The sequence below is a fragment of the Crocodylus siamensis genome, chromosome 5, assembly GCF_052110815.1.
Source record: "Crocodylus siamensis isolate JL-2025a chromosome 5, ASM5211081v1, whole genome shotgun sequence".
NCBI classification, from domain to species: Eukaryota; Metazoa; Chordata; order Crocodylia; family Crocodylidae; genus Crocodylus; species Crocodylus siamensis.
This window is the reverse complement of record NC_143399.1, coordinates 173894283-173908104: the sequence shown is the minus strand read 5'-3', so window position 1 is coordinate 173908104 and position 13822 is coordinate 173894283. Positions and strand designations below refer to the sequence as shown.

Here is a 13822-nt window from a genome sequence, read left to right as displayed (position 1 = left end):
AACTCTTGTTCATGTAACCTTCCTGGTCCCAGATGCAATGCAGGATGGGTACCCATACTTCATATCTTTGAATCTTCTCCTCCAGGGCAGATACCAGCTTACACTTGGTGCAGATGAAGTGCTTCTGACTCTCTGGAAGAAACATGAACATGGCACATCCCATGCAGGTCACAACAGCTGACCCAGACTCCTTTTGTGCCTCATTTGCTCCCTGGAGAACACCTATGCTGTGAGGAGGCAAAAAAAGAGAAAGTGGGAGGAGATGGGGATGGGAGGAAGAAACACCAGAAGGACATGCATGCTAAGCACCTGCACCAGAACCCTTTTGGGGACGGACGGACACACACACACACACACACACACTCTAACTTATACCACATAAATAAAAAACAGTTCAAAGCACATGGTGATAATTTGCGTGAAATACACATCCTACGCTCGATTTTTATTTGATATAAATAAGAACAATTGCATTGAAATCCTCATATAGATGATTGAATCTTTTGTCTTTTAAATATGAAAAAGTTTGTAAATATGCCTAGTTTTCAGTTGATCTTCTAATCCTTAGATTTTGCATGAAGCAAATGACTTCTCTCTCTGAACTCTAATGGAAAGATGCATATAAACTCCATGAGCTGAAGCCTGCAGAGTTTTCACTTTCCTCATCAGTGGGTGTATTTACACATCCATTAGACCCAGGAGCAGTTTACTCATGAGTAAACGCTCCCAGGCAAACGTCCACACATGCAGGGAAGCAGGAGATTTGCTGCTAATGGCTGCATACTGCTTCCACTTCCTGGGGCCCTGCAGTGCTGGATGGGGCAGGAGCCTGGGACCTACCCCATCCCTGCAGCTCTTTTCAAGCCCCATGCCTCAATCATCTGATTAGGGTATAGGGCTGGGAGCTGCCCCTGACCAGGACAGTTCCTAGCTCCCATTCCGTGATCATGGCACAGGGACTGGAGAGCCTGTTCCCTGCTCAGTTCTGTGATCGAGGAGCTGAGCGGAGAACAGTCTCCCTAACCTGTTATCCACTCAGCCCCATGCTCACGGAGCTGGGGCCGGGAGGGAAAAAGCTAAGATAAGGAACTTCTAGCCCCCTGCTCCTTGATCATGATGGTAAAGCAGGGGCTGAGAGATATGGATCTCCCAGCCCCTGCTCCCTGATCGTGATCTTGGATCAGGGGGCTTGGAGCTCTCTACTGCCGAGGCAGGGGGTGGGGGTATAGTCCTCACCCAGGCCCTGCCCCAGTGGTGGAGCCTGCCCCAGGGTCAGGGAGCAATCTCTTGCCCACTGGTGGCTAACTGACCAGGAGCCAATTTGCTGCTGGTCAGGTATCTATACTCGTGCTACTGTGCAATTAGTAGTCGCAAGTAAATTTGCTACTTGCATTTGCAGGTAGCAAATTTACTTGCAACTAGCGAGGTTTACAGTGTAGTGAGCATGTGCACATGTAGACATGCATGCTTACTGTGCAGTAAACTACGCTATAGTGCTGTAAAGTGTCTCATGTAGATGTATCCAATATGAATGAAAGACTTAGTCTGAAGAAAAAAGTCCTTGGATTGTGTCAAATTAATTTCATTTTATTGTAGGGTCTCTTGAATTGTCTGAGCCCTTAGTGGTTCCTTTAAAGCTTTCAAGACAGTTTTCTTTCTTTTATATGTCATTAGTCTTATATTTCACCCACCTAAAAGAAACTTAGTGATTTACTTTTACTTGTAAATGGGTTTAAAGCATAGGATATTTTTACAGTATTTATACTTCAAAATGGGAAAGAGAAATCTGTCATCATTGTGAAATGTCCCTTCCTAATTTTTCTTCTTAGCCCAGGCTGCTGTTATCAAACTGCCACGACCAGGCATTTCTATCATGGACGCACAGAGACCATGAGACCATGTACTGTGGAAGCAGTGGAGTGGTGCCAATCCATGCTGAATCCAAACTCCAGTGTAAATATTGAAAATCTGCATTATCCTTAACGTATTTAAAGGACCTACCACATGATTCACCTTAGGTAGAATATGTGGTTAATTGTGTCAATTATGGGAGCTGACATCATTTTCAGCTAAAGCTAAATGACATTTTCAGGTGTCATTCCCCACCACTCCCTCCACCAGAGCTATAAGTGTAGGCAAACTGCGGCGTATGACCTGCTTTCCTTTATCCTGTGTATATTTTTCTTTTTTTTGATGCAGTGGAGTTGAGCAGAAGCAGACCTTGGGTTTAACGTCTAGAGCAGAGGTTTGTCACTGTGGGCCACTGTTTGTGACCCCCGCTGCAGGCCACTTCCCTTCACCCTTAGCAATCAGCAGAGGCTGCAGAAGGAATACATAGAAAAAGGCCAGCACTAGACCCCTAAGGGTCCTGCCCCTGCTTCAACAGAGCATAAACTGAATGGAGCAGACAGTAGGACTCTGGGCAGCCTCCTCTGCCATAGTGATTGGAGCATGCTGCTGATTTCCTGAGCTGCTGCAGACCAGATCAAGTCTTTTTATGGGTTGCAGGCTGTAGGATGCCAATTTCCTGGTACGAACAGTTTGCTGACACCTCTGATCTCTATTTGTGTTTACAGGGGTAGATTCTTTTCATGTCTTTTAGAAGCCTGTTAGGACTTCTTGTATTTCTAATGTCTATAGTTAAAGCTAATCAGGAAACTGATTTAAATTTAAAACTTTGCGGGTGGGCAAAGACAGTTAAATAAAAATAAATGAGTCTTTAATCAGTCAGGGAAGAGAATTGGGAACATGATCAGAAAAAAATCCTGCCTGATTCTGAGGTGTTAGCTACTATTCTTACATTTATTCCCCATCTCATGAGAAGAACTTGTCTGTTCCTCTTAGCAACAGGGGTAGGGAAACTGAAGTATACCATGTATGTCAAAAAGCTGCAGCTGTCAATTGCAAAATAAGTTGCTTTGCTAAATGTAAAAAGTCAGCTCCAGAAAATGGCTGTGGAAAAGCCCTTGCAAAAAACAACCCTGCTCTCAAGCGGCGGGGCTAGAAGATCTTTGTGTTCTCTCCCTTTTACTGTGATTAATAGGAATCTGTTGTCTTTTGCTTTATCCAAGGAGGTGTTTCCACTGTTTCAGTAAACTCAGTCTCTTGTAGTTTGTCCTCATTTTCTCATAAATGTTGGTCTTAGATTCAGTGTAAAATATTTTGCTTTATGCAAAGAAATTATTTACATAGAAAAACCAAGGTGGTTTGCAACTTATTGATGGCCCACTTGTTCACTTGTTTTTCTGTTTTTTAATAGAATATTCTCAACTTTTTCTTTTAAGATCGTTTTAAAATCTTTAGTTATATTTGGATTTGGTCCTCTGCTTACTTTCTGTCAAATAATGCTGCCATCATTTTTCCCTGTGTTTTATTAATATGCCTCTGTATTGATCCACTGTTTTCTAGAAACAGTAATTTAGGGTAGTCCTCCACTGAAATCAGTAAGGGTCTGGTTGTACACATCAAATTGTGATATAGCAGTCAGCTGAGTTGCCTGTTCATAATATAACAAATCTGAGAACTTCCAAGATATTAGTTTTAATAATAATGTGGACCTGTCTACATGTGCATTTATGCCAGCTTAAATGAACTGCGCAGAAGCGGGAATAGGCTGGCATCTATGTGTGCAGGCGTTAAAGTTAGTCCCAAATCAGTTCATACACTGTTACTGCACGGTATGGCATTTACATGTGCATTACTGCATAGTAACTAATCAGACATAAATTTTATACCTGTGTGATTTGGTATCAAATTGACACTCAAGTTGCCATAAGTTACCATATTTACTGTGCAGTATGAGCGTGCATGTGTAGAGACACTCCCATGCTGTGCAGTAATTTTGTGCCCAGTCATTGCTACTTTTCATCTACTTGTGTTTAGGCTCAGAGGATTTTTTTTGAGTCTCACTGTTTGGGAAAAGGCATTTGTGTATTTTTAATTAAAACAGATAGTGAAGATAGATGTTTATCACTTCTGTATTTCTTTCTTTTCAGTTCTGTGATTTACATGTGCAACTCCATGACTGTAAAAGAAATTGCACCAGATAACATGTGTTTCTGAATTAGTAGTTAATCGTTTTATGGAAAATTATTATATTTATTTAGTTTGAAGCAGCGTCCTGGAGTGCCATGAGATATCTACGGATGCCATGGGGTGCTGCACAGTATTTGTACTGTTAGATGTGCAAACACCCACACAGGATGCACAAGATAAACCCGGAGATTCCAAATAGAAATTGCTGGTGTCATAAAACATTCTGTCCTGTTGTGGTTTTTCTGAATTATTTTCAACAGAAGAATTGCTCTATTATTTTCCATAATTAAAAAATGAATGAAAGCTAAATGCTGGCATTTTCTGAGGGGTGCCTTGAGTCTAACAAGATTAAGGACCATTGTTTTAAAATTGTCTTTTTTTTTTTCTTCAGTTCCAATCAAAAATAAGAAAAGAACATGAGGTTGAGAAAATTATTCTATGTAAAAGATCAATGGCTGATAGGGTAAAAGCATGGAAAACAAGTCACAAAGAAAACTTTTTGAAACAAGAATTAAAAAGACAATTAAAAACATAAGAATTTGAAGAATCAGACAGGACAAAAGGCATAGACGAAGCTTTCCATGTGGCTACATTTTCTTTGTTCCTTGGCACTACATTTACAGAGGAATTTTCTGTTCACTGTTTCTTTATGATATTCAGGTGAAATGCTTTCATTTTTTCTTATTTTACACAGCCTCATGAACGGCTCCAACTGATGCTAAAGGCATTTGCAAAGCACAACAAGCTGATGAAAGAATGTGAGACTGGAAAAGGTACTTCCTTTCTAGTCACTCGTTTTCTTCTGTTCCTAAAAAAAAGACATTCTATTAATATAATTTATCTGGCTGCTTCCTAGAGCAATCTGGGTAATCTAAAAGCACCTATATTTATTGTTTGTTAGTTATTGGGTTAGGGACTGAAACCCAAATTCCCCATAGGGAGTGTTTAAATAACCAAGCTCTCTCATGTCTTAACCATTCTGTCTCTTGTGTCGGCTCTCTGGCCTAATGAATATTTAATTTGTCCATGTAAAGTGGAACAGCTTCAACAGGAGACTGTGATACCCATTTTTTTCCAGGAAAACCTGTATGGGTTGTCAGAGCTGTCTCCTAGGATTAGGATGTGGGATATATGGGTGCATGTACTCGCAGGCGATTAAGGGAGGCTAATTGAGGCCTTCCACATCCCAAGTGAATGAGCTTACCATTGACTTGTGGAAGGAGGCCATCGTCACCTTCTGCATTTTTTGTAGAAAGGCTGTCAGAGTTAACTAGCTCCAAGGTATGGGGTGTGTGAAGGAAACAGAGAGAGGCATATTACACTGAATTGAAGGAAATTGCCTAATTCCTGGAAAGAAAGAGTGCAATACACATTCATCTTCTTTTAATTTGCTGTTAATTATGTTGGGAAGCTCCCTCCTTATCATGGTTACAATTGTGAATCCCCTTCCCCTGTTAGGACCCCAGACTCCTAAATAAGAGTTGTGGATTTCAGTAGGCATTAAAACATCTAAGAATTAGGCTTTGAAACACATAACTTAAATTTCTTGGTCAGCCTAGCTTTCTTAGTTGGTAGGAGACATCTCCTCTTGGACTAGATTAGTGGGGGAAAGGTCTGGTTCCACAGGTCAAGAAGTAGTCATTCTACTACAGAAGGTCTGAAGTTCTCAGTCCTCACTGGCCAAACACTGCCAGCATGCTGTCCTAGGAACTGGATAATCTCAGACTTTCTGCTGGAGCTAGAAGGGGTTGTTTGGAAAAGTCATTTCACTCAGGTCACTAATTGTGCTGTAAGGGATAGACCTTTACTGTTACTAGACATGAGATTCATTATAGTTCAGCAATATTTTTAGTCTTATTTTGCCACATAGATTCATAGATTCATAGATTCATAGATGCTAGGGTCGGAAGGGACCTCAATAGATCATCGAGTCCGACCCCCTGCATAAGCAGGAAAGAGTGCTGGGCCTACATTACCCCAGCTAGATACACATCCAACCTTCTCTTGAATACCCCCAGGGTAGGGGAGAGCACCACCTCCCTTGGGAGCCCGTTCCAGACCTTGGCCACTCGAACTGTGAAGAAGTTCCTCCTAATATCTAATCTAAATCTTCTCTCCTCCAGCTTGTGGCCATTATTTCTTGTAACCCCCGGGGGCGCCTTGGTGAATAAATACTCACCAATTCCCTTCTGTGCCCCCCTGACGAACTTATAGGCAGCCACCAGGTCGCCTCTCAACCTTCTCTTGCGGAGGCTGAAAAGGTCCAGTTTCTCTAATCTCTCCTCATAGGGCTTGGCCTGCAGGCCCTTAACCATACGAGTGGCCCTTCTCTGGACCCTCTCCAGGTTATCCGCATCTTTCTTGAAGTGCGGCGCCCAGAATTGCACGCAGTACTCCAGCTGCGGTCTGACCAGCGCCCGATATAGGGGAAGTATCACCTCCTTGGACCTATTTGTCATGCATCTGCTGATGCACGATAAAGTGCCATTGGCTTTTCTGATGGTTTCATCACACTGCCGACTCATGTTCATCTTGGAGTCTACTAGGACTCCAAGATCCCTTTCCACTTCCGTGCCACCCAGCAGGTCATTTCCTAGGCTGTAGGTGTGCTGGACATTTTTCCTCCCTAGATGCAGCACTTTGCATTTCTCCTTGTTGAACTGCATTCTGTTGTTTTCTGCCCACTTGTCTAACCTGTCCAGGTCTGCTTGCAGCTGTTCCCTGCCCTCCGGCGTGTCCACTTCGCCCCATAGCTTAGTGTCATCTGCAAACTTGGACAGAGTACATTTCACCCCCTCGTCCAAGTTGCTGATGAAGACATTAAAGAGTATCGGTCCAAGCACCGAGCCCTGTGGGACCCCACTGCCCACACTCTTCCAGGTCGAAACCGACCCATCCACCACAACTCTCTGGGTGCGACCCTCCAGCCAATTCTCCACCCACCGGACTGTGCAGTCATCCAAGTCACAGCCCCTTAACTTGTTCACCAGTATGGGGTGGGATACCGTGTCAAAGGCCTTCCTGAAGTCCAAGTATACGACATCCACCCCTCCTCCTGCGTCGAGGCGTTTTGTGACCTGGTCATAAAAAGAGACTAGATTGGTCAGGCACGATCTACCTGCCACGAACCCGTGCTGGTTTCCCCTCAGCATAATTTGTCCTGCCGGGCTCTCACAAATGTGAGCCTTGATAATTTTCTCAAAGATTTTGCCAAGGATGGAGGTGAGACTGACTGGCCTATAGTTACCCGGGTCCTCCTTCCTCCCCTTCTTGAAAATGGGAACCACATTGGCCCTTTTCCAGTCCTCCGGGACTTGACCCGTGCGCCACGAGCGTTCAAATATTCCCGCCAGTGGCTCTGCAATGATGTCGGCCAGTGCCTTCAGTACCCTCGGATGGAGCTCATCCGGGCCTGCCGACTTAAAGGCATCCAGTTCCTCCAAGTGACCCTGCACCACCTCAGGGTCCACGCATGGAAGTCTGGTGCCTTGCTGCTGCCTCCCTACACTCCCAGTGAGAGACTTGTCATGCCTCTCACTTAGGAACACTGAGGCGAAGAACTCGTTGAGGAGTTCAGCCTTGTCCCCTCTGTCCGTCACCAATTGTTTCTGCCCATTTAGCAGGGGTCCTATTCCTCCCTGGGCCTTCTTTTTACTCCCTATATATCTAAAAAACAATTTCTTATTGTCTTTTACTTGGGTTGCCATCCTCAGCTCCATGGTAGCTTTGGCCTGTCTAACTGCCTCCCTACAAGCACGAGCAGAAGAGGTATATTCCTCTTTGGTGATCTCTCCCTGTTTCCACTTTTTATGTGCTCCCCTTTTGGCCCTTAGTCTGCCCAGGATTTCTCTGGTCAGCCAGGGAAGCCTCCTGGCCCCTTTCCCTCTTTTACCTCGCACGGGGATCGTCTCGCTTTGTGCGAGAAGGATAGCTTCCTTAAGGCACAGCCACCCTTCTTGGGCTCCCATCGTTTCAAAACTACTACTCTGCAGTGCATCCTTCACTAATCGCCTGAGTTTGCTGAAATCAGCTTTCCTAAAGTCCAGCACGTTCACCCTACTGGTTACCTTACCCACTCGACGCCTTATGTTGAATTGTACTTTTAGGTGATCACTGTCCCCCAGATGGCTACCGATCTGTAGGTCCCCTACTATGTCATCCCCCGTTGCCAATACCAGATCCAGTAAGGCATTCCCCCTAGTGGGACCATGTACCTCCTGCGTCAGGTGGAGGTCCTGTACACAGGTTAGAAACAGAAAGTGCCCAGATCTTGTAGCAGAACACTGAAGGTTGATTCCTTAGGTGTGTATAGCACAATAGTTTCTGCCCACTGTGAAAACCCGTTCTTCCTAGAACATGCTTTCAGTAGCCAAGCAGAAGAACTTAGCAGAAGAATGTAGTATGCTATGGCCTTTAGCATTTCAAGGTGAATGAAGAAATGCCAAAAAATGATGTAGACAGAGACATGACTGGCAGTGTCCTTAGTAAATTGGGCCCATTCCATTGGCTGCCTGAAAAGGGAAGCTTTCTCACTAACCTGCATGAACTGTTGGTCTTTTAGCTACCACATGAGCTAAGGACTTAGCCAGCCATGTTTCTGTGTACATCATTTTTTGGCATTTCTTTATTCATCCTGAAATGCTAGAGGCCATAGCATACTACATAGGTTCACCTAAACTAAATTCTTATTTCTTTTTAAGAATTTATTCCCTTTTATTTGATCCTTTATGCCCTTTTATCCTAATCCCTTTTATTTGATTTTGCTATCGTAGGCTGAATGTGTTGGTCTTTTAACTACCACATCTGGGTACTGCAGTCTGAATCTTGCTCAGGAGATTTTGTTTCTTGGCAGGATTTGACCGTCATCTTCTGGGTCTCCTGCTCATAGCGAAAGAACAAGGTCTCCCTGTGCCAGAACTGTTCATGGACCCTGCTTTCACTAAAAGGTAACTGCTACTTCAGTTCTTGTGGGAAAGTCAAACCACCTGACATTGAGTGTTTGGTCATATTTGCCAAATGCTTGGCCATTTCTTGATATCAAGAATGAAACCGTTTTCTGTTCCATAAATCTGATTTGTTTTCAAAATAATTAAAAACAATTTGTTTCTTTTATAGTGGAGGAGGTGGAAATTTTTTGCTTTCAACCAGCATGGTTGGCTACACTAGAATTGGTGGTTCTGCAGTCCCCATGGTACATCATGGCTATGGTGTTTTCTATAGAATCAGAGATGACAGGTAAAGCTATGTTCTCACTTCCTTCAGTATGGAATTCCCAGAAGAAAACTTAAACCAGTTATTTGAATATGTCCCCCATTTTGTGTTTTCTGACTGTATTAATGTCACAAAGATAAAGACAGTTCACAGCTAGGAGGAAGAAAACAAAGCTTGAAAGAAGCAGGATGGGTTTGACAGAAAGACAAAAGCGCTGTATCTAAATATGGTTCAGGGAAGAGATGTCAAACAAAGCTTGGGGGCCAGATCCAGTCTGAGCAGGTGGGTCATCTGGTTTGTGGGACTTCTCAGACTACCCAAATGCAGATTCAGATTGTGGGGCTTGTCACTGTGGCTGCTTGTGCTCCTGCAGTGGGAGTTTTAATCACTGTGGCTGCTGGAGCTGCTGTTTTAGTATGGCTCCAGAACCTAGGGAGTTAATGCTGCTTGCCTCCCTTCTGCTGTAATTGAGGTTTGAAGTAACCCAGGTGACTAAAATTGGTGGCAGAGGAAAAGGGGGAGCAGCAGTGGCATTAACTTCCTGCATAAGTAATCTGTTTATGAAATGTTTCATAGCTTAATGTGGATTTTTCATAGAATGTATTCAGATTGGCAAGTAGTTTCTTCCTTAGAGCAGCATATCTGTTTACATAGGTTTTATTGAAAAGGGAGTCCTCTCAAGCTACTTGCAGGCAAGAAATAGCTGGCAACATTTTCAAGCATAAGCACCTGAGTTAGAGGCATCTAAATCTATTTATGGACCTAAAACACTGGGTCAGTTTTTGGAATCACCAAGGACAAACATTTCTAGTTGAAGTCTATGTGAGCTCTGGAAGTTTTGATTTTTTGAAAAATTGCAACAGTTAAAAGGTGCCTAAATTAGAAACCCATGTTTAAAGAAACATGCATTAGTAAGTTCACAATTCATGGCTGTCTATAGGATTTCTAAAGTATTCATTATCTAACATTGTTAATTTTTATATTACTAGGTTTGTTGTGGCTTGCTCTGCCTGGAAGTCATGCCCAGAAACTGATGCAGAAATGCTGTGTAAGAACATGTTCCAGTGTTTCCAGGACATGATACAGTTAACAGCCACTGCCCAGCTTTAGAGTTGATGGGAATGTAAATGTGCCTTGTTGTGTCTTTCATTATTATTACATAACAGTGCTGAATGAAATGCTATTCTTAAAGGTTATAACAATCTATGCAAGACACTAAGTGATAGTCAGCATAGATGTTAAACAGAAATAATGCAAAACTTACTGATTTTATGGAATTTACTGCAGCAACAATGCAAGTTTCCTTAAAGAGTAATAAAACTATTTGCACCCACAATGCAAACTATTGCAAGTTATCAAAGTAGAACTATGCAATATAAAACAATGCCTCAGCAATGCAAATGTATCAGAAATGTCTGCCTTTGGAAATGGAGAATTTATGAATGTTTAGTTCTTACAATTTTTCTAGTGGTAGCTTGTGGAATACTTTATAAACCACTGAAGTTTATTTCAGTGGAGCACTTAGAAGTATATTTCAGAATATCTTTTCCGCCACTAATAGGTGATGGTGCTTTCTAAATGGGAAATTGTTAATGGAGTTCATAAATTGTCATTTTGGGGGAAAAATGAAAATTAAGGAGAAGTAGTAGCTTATCTGTCTGTCTCCTTCAAGCTGTACACGAATATAACAATCCCTAGTTCCTATTTTTGCCATTGGAATTCTTCCAAATGAAGAATTGTTCTGAAAAAGAAATTTCTCAGGTGGAGGAGGAAGGCACTATAATCAGAGATTTAAGCTGACAGTGTGACTTTTTCTAAATGTGAGAGTGAAAAGGAGGATACTACTTGGAAGTTTCAAAAGATGACGTTCTTGGGATGAACTAACTACAAATGTCACTGCTGCGCTACAGAAGAGTACACATTAAAGCAATGTTAGTAAGTACAGTTTGGTAAGATTCTCAGGACTTTAGGATTTCTTTATAATTTAAAGATTACTTTTTATGTTTGATAAACTTTGTAATTTCCTTTCTCTCAAATAAAACAGTCCAGAAAGCCTATTTCTTATCAACTGTTTGGTTTATAGATAACCACGCTGATGCACAGCAACCAACTTTCTACCAGGAGAAATTTTGTGTGCAGAGATGAAAATGACTTAGGTATTCTAAAATCATCACTCTCTTTGCCCTTCTTTGAGATATAAGAGCTCCTAAGTCAAGGATTTTTTATTATTTGTATTATGGCAGTATTTAAATCCACAACTGAGCTCAAATTACTAATGCCTTGACGCACTGTTATAGTAGGGCAGTAACAAAAAGTGACTGCCTCTGCTGGTGCAGCACAGTGATGGAGGCACCTCTGCCTCTGTTTGCTTTTTGGTCTTTCAGCTGATCTACTCTTCCACTATATCATGTAAGTCCTTCAAAGTTCCTGTCCTTCAGATGTATTCAAAATTCAAAATTGACACAAAAACCAACTCTTTACTCCTCAGTAGACTCTTCCCTTTCCAAACTCTACTGAGTATTGACAAAACAAATGTTTCTATCCCACCTGGGCTCAGGAAACCTTAGTTAGTTATTGGCATGCAAAACAAGGTGCTCTTTTGCCAGACTTACTTTGATAGAAAGTAATCTTTCTGACTCCCAGCTAGCCTACTATCTTGCATAAAGAGCAACTTTATTAGAAAATGTTAACAATTACAGTTATTTACATGGCTTTATAGAGTTGGAAGACAATATAGAACTCTATGCTTAGTGGCTACATAGGTTTATAGTTGATATGTGGTGATGCAATCTAGGACATGCAGGGCATGTCTACATGTTGTTATGGCAATGTTGTTACTGTGCTGTGACAGTAGGAAGTACTAAATCATGGTGCAGTAACAGCCCATACTGCGCCATATGCATGGTGCACAGTTATTTTTAGCAGCTACTTTGCCGTAGCAGCGTGCTTGCTATAAGTAGCTGCTGATCACGTGTAGATGCCTGTGGATGCTATGTTTCCACAGTGTGTTATGGCAACATAGCATCATGTGTAGACACACCCACAGTTGGTCATGTAGCCTATGCTAGCCCTGGGGTAGAGCAGGTAGGAAGTTTTAGCATGACGCTATAGAAATAAGTGGAATAAGACCATGTGCATGGTAAAGCACATAGGTACAGCTCTCCATATGCATCTAAACATCAACAGAGCTAGGCCCACCCATTTACCTTCTCCCTTAAAGCTTGACACCAGCCTTAAGCAACACATGATTAACTCCCTCTTCCTCCCCTCTCCTCACAGCTTAGTAACTCTTTCCTGGTTTGTATAGGATTGGTGTAGTCCTGACCTAACACTTTAGTTAAAAGTTGAGACAAACTTACTGTTTAAGGGCAATTTTTAAATGTTCTAAAATAAACACATAGTAATCTTTTTTTTACTAAGCCTTTGTTCCTTGCTTTACTGTTTCTGGTTTACTGTTTCTGAAGGATTAAATTAGGAAAAAACAGGTCCTACAGACAGGTGAACTCTGGAAAACATGTCTAAGCAACTGGGAAGTTTGGAAGAGCTGGTGAATAGGGTCCCATGGTGTCATAACACAGCATCAGCACAGAGAAACTCAGATCACTCACTACCCAGATTGGCTGAATTCACTCCCAATAGACTGATGTTCACACATCAAGAGGGTGTCAGTGACAGCTAGAAACAGAACCCACGTCTCTCAAATCCTAGACTATATCTGGATCCATAACAATTCTTAAATCTATTTAAAAGAGAACAAGCCTGGAGCTCTACTCAAGTGCAGCTGTGCTAGTGAATGCGTCATTGTGCGGCTTTTCATGAATTCTGAAACTATTTAGTATTGCTGCTAATTAAGCCACCAGCAGCATCATGCAAATTATGTTTACACAGTTTCTTATTATGGAGGTTGTACTCACAGAGTGAAATGATATATTTGAGCTGCTGCCTGATCTGGTAAGTTTGTGGTGTGGACATGAGCCAACAAGATGTGATGTTAATAAAATGATTCACAGTAAATTAAGCGGCCTGTTCTGTTTACAGACCTTTCCTGAAAACAAAGGTACTAAGCCTGTTCAGTAATGCTGCCCTTTTACAATACTGAAAGAGAAGCACAATCCTACTTCAGAAATACAGAACTGTCTTTAATTTACATATTTCACAACCCAGCTTGAACATTGACAAGTGAATAATAGATGCCCTTTTCAGCCAAGAGTTGCTGATGAGTTCCTTGTTCTATAATCCTTCCATTCTGGAGCACTGCTATCTTGTCAGCATTCTGGATGGTGGACAGGCGGTGAGCTATTACTATGCAGGTGCGACCTTGTCTGGCTTTATCCAATGCTTCTTGGACAACCTGTTCAGTTACCAAAACAAAAGATACTTGTAAGTTAAAAATGTAATTCAGATATATCCTTAACAGCTGTCAGTAATATAATATTTTAAATCCTTTAACTAAAACGCAAAACAGCAAGGAGAAAAATGACTTAGGGGGTTGGTAATGGGTTGAATCTCTAGTTTTTTGTTCTAAATTTAGCCTGTATTGATGAGTGACCCTGTTGACACTGATGATAACATGGCT

At 42.0% G+C, this 13822-nt stretch overlaps 2 protein-coding genes across 2 annotated transcripts in view; one reads left to right on the top strand and one right to left on the bottom strand.

Annotated features, from left to right (window-relative positions):
• Positions 1 to 11303, top strand: part of CROT (carnitine O-octanoyltransferase) — a 41354-nt gene extending 30051 nt beyond the window's left edge. The window contains exons 13-17 of the mRNA XM_090047184.1: positions 1830 to 1953; positions 4730 to 4808; positions 8888 to 8981; positions 9151 to 9270; positions 10236 to 11303. Of these exons, the coding sequence (XP_089903310.1) occupies positions 1830 to 1953; positions 4730 to 4808; positions 8888 to 8981; positions 9151 to 9270; positions 10236 to 10356 (538 nt within the window). The 3' untranslated portion in view covers positions 10357 to 11303. The remainder of the gene's footprint in view (positions 1 to 1829; positions 1954 to 4729; positions 4809 to 8887; positions 8982 to 9150; positions 9271 to 10235) is intronic.
• Positions 11304 to 11435: 132 nt separating this feature from the next.
• The window catches only part of LOC149864925 (phosphatidylcholine translocator ABCB4-like), a 99391-nt gene continuing 97004 nt past the window's right edge, over positions 11436 to 13822 (bottom strand). The window contains exon 28 of the mRNA XM_090047183.1: positions 11436 to 13597. Coding sequence (XP_089903309.1) covers positions 13400 to 13597 — 198 coding nt within the window. The 3' untranslated portion in view covers positions 11436 to 13399. The remainder of the gene's footprint in view (positions 13598 to 13822) is intronic.